This window comes from Chiloscyllium plagiosum, chromosome 9 (genome assembly GCF_004010195.1).
Source record: "Chiloscyllium plagiosum isolate BGI_BamShark_2017 chromosome 9, ASM401019v2, whole genome shotgun sequence".
Taxonomy (NCBI): Eukaryota; Metazoa; Chordata; class Chondrichthyes; order Orectolobiformes; family Hemiscylliidae; genus Chiloscyllium; species Chiloscyllium plagiosum.
The window spans coordinates 74,959,275-74,965,683 of NC_057718.1; the positions used below are offsets into that span (position 1 = coordinate 74,959,275).

The window sequence follows — 6,409 nt, forward strand, 5'->3', positions numbered from 1 at the left end:
GTGCCGATACGATCATATGAAATATAAATTGCAGCGGGTCTTATTACAGGAAAGATTTGGATCTATTTGCTCTTCACTCTGTCCTGGAGCCTTCATTTTCGTGACTCCCGAATATTCTTCACTAGGATTTGTGAATGGTATTTCCCTCCTGGTGTACTGACATCTCTCAGGGAAATATCAGACACAAGGTGTCTTCCCGCTGACGTGGTGTCGCAGTTTGGCTGAACTGTAAACTCGAAAAGTGTTCACAACCACTTCGGGTAAGTGCGGAGTGCTGTCGCAGAGAATGTGACTAGCAGAGAAGGACGCAGCAGTCTGTGAACAGTTTAACCATCCACACGTCGAAAATATGCACCAGCAGCAACCCCCCGCCCCACCTTCAAAGGATTAATGTGTGAATGTTGGTGCTTTGAAAACCTCAGATAAATCTCTCAAGGCGCGGGGGACTTGGGAAAACAGCGGCATTTGATTCGTGTCTGTCAGCATTTCTGCTTTCGGGATAGAAAGGAACCATTGGGTAGTGGGTCTGATTGGACGGTGTGGATGGTGAAACGTGATTGTCAACTGATGAGAAAACGAAATCGTTTCACCCGAATCGTCTCGACAATCTGTGTACATCAGCCTGCGTGATAGCCATTGAGCGAAAGAAACTGGTCGGGAGAGAGAGAGAGAGAGAGAGAGCAAGCTGTGGGAATGCCAAGGAGCACTATGACCCAGAGGAGGCGTTTGGTTCTGCGTTAAAACTCGAAGCTGAAGGACTGGTTCAGTTTGGTTAGACTCCGTCTTCCTGTGGGAGGGATGTTATAAAACAATGTGAAGATGCGGACCGGACACATTCTCTCCAAGCCGCGCTCCCTCCTTATGCCTTCCCAGCCCTGCACCTGAGCTGAGCTCGGGGGAACCACTCCGAAAAACCAGAGAAAACATCGCCAAACGCCAAGAAACCTGAGCTTAATGGAGCCTGGGCTTCGTCAGCATCTGAGATGAACATTTCAGATGAAGTCTATTTATCCTGAGGTGGCAAAATATTCTTTATCTCGGTAACCTAAGTAAAACAGAACAGCCCAGACTGAAGAGTTAAGAGGTAACAAGTTAGTGGCAGCAACTGTTCTGAATGAAGGAGTCAGCAATGATGAATTTGAACATGAAGAAGTTTAAATCCTAACACAGGTTCCTGGGCTATCCTGCAGCCGCAAAGTCTCATTCAGAAAGACGAGGAGCTGCACACACTAGCGGTTGCAAACAGACTTATTCCCGGCCGGTTGGCTGGGAGTGGGCAGGCAGCATTCCCAGCGAAGCGGGACTGACCGCTGGGAGCTGCCCGAGTAATGCACGTGTGGGCCGAGCGGCCGCTGGTTTGCCTTCCGGGGGAAGAGAATGAACGAGTCCGCCGAGTGCCTGCCGCCAAACAGCGTGCAGCTGCAAGCCAACTCCAAGCATGTCAACTGCAGCGCCAAAGTGAGTGCTCCCGGAGGGACTGGCATCACAGCCTGGGGGGTGTCGGCCTCGGTTTTCCTGTGCCTCATCACCCTGGCCACGGTGCTCTCCAATGGGTTTGTCATCGCCACCATTTACCAAGCCCGCAAGCTGCACACTCCCGCCAATATCCTGATCGCCTCGCTGGCTGTGACCGACCTGCTGGTCTCTATCCTGGTCATGCCCCTCAGTATTGTCTACACTGTCAGCGGCACCTGGAGCCTCGGCCAGGTTGTGTGTGACATCTGGCTGTCCTCCGACATTACCTGCTGCACCGCCTCCATCCTCCATCTGTGCGTGATCGCTTTGGACCGATACTGGGCGATCACCGACGCGGTGGGGTACTCGATGAAGCGAACGCCTGAAAGAGCCGCTGTGATGATAGTCACTGTCTGGATCATCTCCATCTGCATCTCCATCCCGCCTCTGTTCTGGAGGCAAGCCAAAGCCGGAGAGCTCATGCACTGCGCTGTCAACACGGACCAGCTCTTCTACACCATCTACTCAACTTTCGGCGCCTTCTACATCCCCACGCTGCTGCTGATCGCCCTATACGGGCGGATCTACGTGGAGGCCAGGTCCCGGATCCTAAAGCAGGCGCCGAAGCAGAGCGGCAAGCGCCTGACCAAGGCTCAGCTGGTCACCCACTCGCCAGGATCTTCTTCCCTGTCCTCCGTCAACTCCCGGGTGACCGAGTTACCCAGCGAGACCGCCTCCCCGGTTAACCCCAACCACGTCAAAGTCAAGGTTTCCGACATGTTGCTGGAAAAGAAGCGGATCTCGGCGGCCCGAGAGAGGAAAGCCACCAAAACCTTAGGGATCATCCTCGGCGCCTTCATCGTGTGTTGGCTTCCGTTCTTTATCATCACCCTGGTCTTACCCATCTGCAAGGAGGCGTGCTGGTTCCACCAGGCCATCTTCGACTTCTTTAACTGGCTGGGCTATCTCAATTCCCTCGTCAACCCCATCATCTACACCATGTCCAATGAAGACTTTAAGCAGGCTTTCCAGAAACTCATCCGCTGTCGGTGACTGTGCACCCTGAGCATCTCCTTGGACAACTCCACCATTCCCCCCCCCCCCAGTCCCCACCCCACGCCGTGTTGCCCCAACGCTACCAAGAGGGATGTGTGCCAGCTCTTCGGGCATCTCTCGGCACCTGCAAACGGGCACCCGCAGCGTTGCATATGGCACTTTATCGAAAAAACAAAAGCGAAGATGCGTCAATCGGACCAGCGCGTCGCAGCTTTTCTTGATCTCAGTCAGATCAGTCGCGATCAAAAGTTAAAGACAGAAACCCTTCCCGCCGCACTCACCATGAGAGGATACTGTAGTTATTTTCGAGAGGGATTTGATGCTGTCTCTCACTTCAGTGAGGTGGATAGCTGCGACAGTCTAGACCTGAAACTTGGGGTATCTTGGACTAAGCTGAAGGCAGTTTCTGGGTCTGGCTGTGGAGAGACATCGCCAGTTCCCCGCAGCCCCCAAAACTGCTACATTTGGAATAGCTTTGGCCGTGTTAGAGATTGCGCCTCTTCAAAGCTTCGCCTTCTATTTATAACGGAAGTTTTAGTTGTTTGAACAGAAAGAATTGAAGGCTAACAAAGGATGTTGCAGCTTAGAAATACTATTCTAATCATTCATTTTTTTCCCGTTTATATTGCTTTGATCGCACATGCCAACTGAGCCGGTTTTTTCCCCCAATATTTTGCAATTAAAATGCACATCATTGAATGCCAGTGTATGACAAATTCTCGATCCTAAACAAGCTTCATAAAGCCGCCTGTATTCTCAACGTGTTGTTGCTACTTGGTTACCTGTAGTTTCAAATCATGGAAAAAACGAAACCGAATTCAACCACAGTAATTTTTCCCCTGTCAGCACTGTGTTTTGATGTGTTATCTTCCATATTTAGATGAATGATGTTATTTGCAGGTTAAACTGACGATCCAAATAAAGGAATGTTTATTTTAAGACAAACGAAGCCGGTTAACGCTGCGTTTTTGATAACACTCGGTTTATATTTCTGATAAGCCAGTATTGGTAAGCAATGTTAAAACGAGAAAGACAGCTCCACAGAAGTTTTCGAAATTGCGAACAAAATCACAGACAATCTCTTCACCAAGTTAAAAATCACACAACACCAGGTTATAGTCCAACAGGTTTATTTGGAAGCACTAGCTTTGAGAGCTCCGCACCTTCATCAAGATCACTTCAGCGGTCCGGGACATTCGGCCTCTGACCTTTGGCTGACCATCCTCCAGGGCGGACTTCTGGACAAGCAACACCGCAGAGTGGCCGAGCTGAGAGCAAAGCTCGGTATCCGTGGAATGGCCTCAACCGGAACCCTGGGTTCATGTCACACTACAGGTGACCCCACTGTACCATACACACTCTCACACACACATCCACACTCCTACATAGACACACCCAGGCAGACCCTTTGTTATACCCAAGTTCTCTCTCATATGCACACACATATACACCATCCCTCCCCCCCCCCCACCCCACTGCACTCACACCCATACACGCACTCTCTCATATGCACATATCCAGTCACACAGAGACACACGCAAACACTTAACCAAGCTTACACACGCACACACACATTTACTGTACACACAGTCTATCAGGTGCACTCACACCCGCAGGCACACACTCACATGCACACTCGCTCTGCCATTCCGTCAGGCACACACATATAGGTTTATGGGGTGAATTTGTTTTTGCAGAATTACATTTTATGTTTCAAAAACTGCATGAAGCCATGTAAAACATCTGTAAAACTGTGCAGAGGGTTTGTCAGTTTGACTAAACATTGGGACACAGGCAGACTTCACACCTATTGTTAGAAAAGCTGAGCTGTCTTGAGAATGTAATTCGAAAGAAGTTCTAGGTTTTACATATCAAAGAACAAAAATCAACATATCCCATTCTAAAGGATGAAAGATTTAATGTAAAATTGTTTACTGTATCACAACTCCATCACACTGGACTCCTTTGGCTATAAATTCTGTGATCATGATCTTATTCACCCCAGCCACCTGATGAAGGAGCGGTACTCTGAAAGCTAGTGCTTCTAAATAAACCTGTTGGACTATAACCTGGTGTTTAACTTTGTCCAGCCCAGTCCAACACTTAAGTCATCTTTACCAAGTGGCAGATTTCATTTTCTCTCCAATTCTCTCCAATTAACCCAATCAAATTCAATATGTTTTGCATCCAGAGGCAAATCAATCCTTGAGATAAAATATACCTTGAAGGATTACAGAACAAACCAGTGGAAAATATACATATTGAAAAGGTGACACATTATACATTTTATTATAAAGTTATTGCTCCAGCCCTATGGTAAAGTTTTAAAAAAACTGGCTTATGCGCAATATCCAGAAAATATAAATTCACTCTAAAGTTGTCAGTCAAACATTATCTTTGTACACACTATGTAACAAACTCAAAACTGCAAAGTTCTGCATGTACACAAGGAACAGGAGCTACTCAATAAATGCTGAGAAAGCAGACTTTAATTGGATTTTTTACTGATCACCATTCATGAACTAAAAGGATCAGTTTACAGGTGACAAGTAAATAACAACTAACTGTAACAGTATAGACCAGACATTGAAATTCTTGTTATTATCTCATACGGCCAAACTCTTTCAGTATAAATTACAATTAGATGGGGATAAATTGGATAGTTTCTGAAAACAGATGTAGGGATCAGGATGTGTCATTAGTCTGTATCCTTTCAATACAATGTGGCAGTACAAACTTCATCCGGCCTGCTCATCTTTACTGTATGCAGCCATCAGAGACTATACCTTTCATTGGATGAATATATCAGCTGGGGTCCCAATATTGCTTTCTAGTACTCCTTAAATTTAGCCTTCACTGCTTAAAGCAGGTCTGCATGATTCAAATAGAAAGGACATTGTTGCTGCTGGATGTACTGACATCATTTACAGCTGTTGCTGTGCAAATAATCAATGGCTGTCCATGGGAGTACGTAGTTAAAAATCACACAACACCAGGTTATAGTCCAACAGGTTTAATTGGAAGCACACTAGCTTTCGGAGTGCCGCTCCTTCTTTGATTTTTAACTTTATATATCCCAGTCCAACACCGGCATTTCCAAATCATGTCCATGGGAGAACATGCACACCAAGGCTTCTTGATGGAATGGATGAAAAGGAGGAACTATGATCTCCATCTGCACAGGGAATAGGGCGCCCTCCTGGTACACACTGAGAAACAATGGGAGCAGAAAGCCTTGGAAGTCAATGTCAGGGGCTTTGGCCTCCAAAACCTGGAAGCAGTGCTGATCTTACAGAAATTGCCAAGGTCAATGAATACACCTTCGAATACCATATATAATCAATTGCACAGTTAGTCCCAGTGCTTGTTTAAATCATGAACATTATTGACCGACCAAGAATGCACATCAATCCAGACTTACAGCTAACATTTATGTACCTCCTCTCACACTTGTCACACACTCTGTATTATGGCAATCTACCAAATACATAATTCTCAGATGTCAGCTTGTCAATTATAGCAGCCACACTTAGAGTGCATAACACTGATTGAAACATTACCTTCTCCTTTGCTGGAAAAGATGGTACACAACTAAAAGCAACTACTTACTGGGTAAATGAGCGCCTTTGTATTCTGACCCCGATAGAAGATATGATGCTAGCCATTTTGGAATAGCTATTGTTCAGTTCATGGTCAATGTCTGTGTAGAATCCATAAACAATGTTTTCTGAAAATTCTCCTTATCACATTCTGACAACTACAAGTGATGTAAGAATGAACTCTTATACTTTCACCTCCCCTCAGCATAATCGTACCCTTGCGCCTTTTTCCTTTCAGATACCCAAGAAATGCCAGCAAGCCAAACAGGAACAGCAAGAAAATAATGGTGATGAGGACA

The 6,409-nt window shown here is 46.4% G+C and overlaps 1 protein-coding gene across 1 annotated transcript; it reads left to right on the forward strand.

The window, feature by feature from the left end:
• Positions 1 to 240: 240 nt before the first annotated feature.
• On the forward strand, positions 241 to 4,244 carry LOC122552949 (5-hydroxytryptamine receptor 1B-like). Its single transcript, XM_043696235.1, has one exon. It carries the CDS (start codon positions 1,378 to 1,380, stop codon positions 2,506 to 2,508), a length of 1,131 nt encoding a protein of 376 aa, XP_043552170.1. The 5' UTR covers positions 241 to 1,377; the 3' UTR covers positions 2,509 to 4,244.
• Positions 4,245 to 6,409: the final 2,165 nt, after the last annotated feature.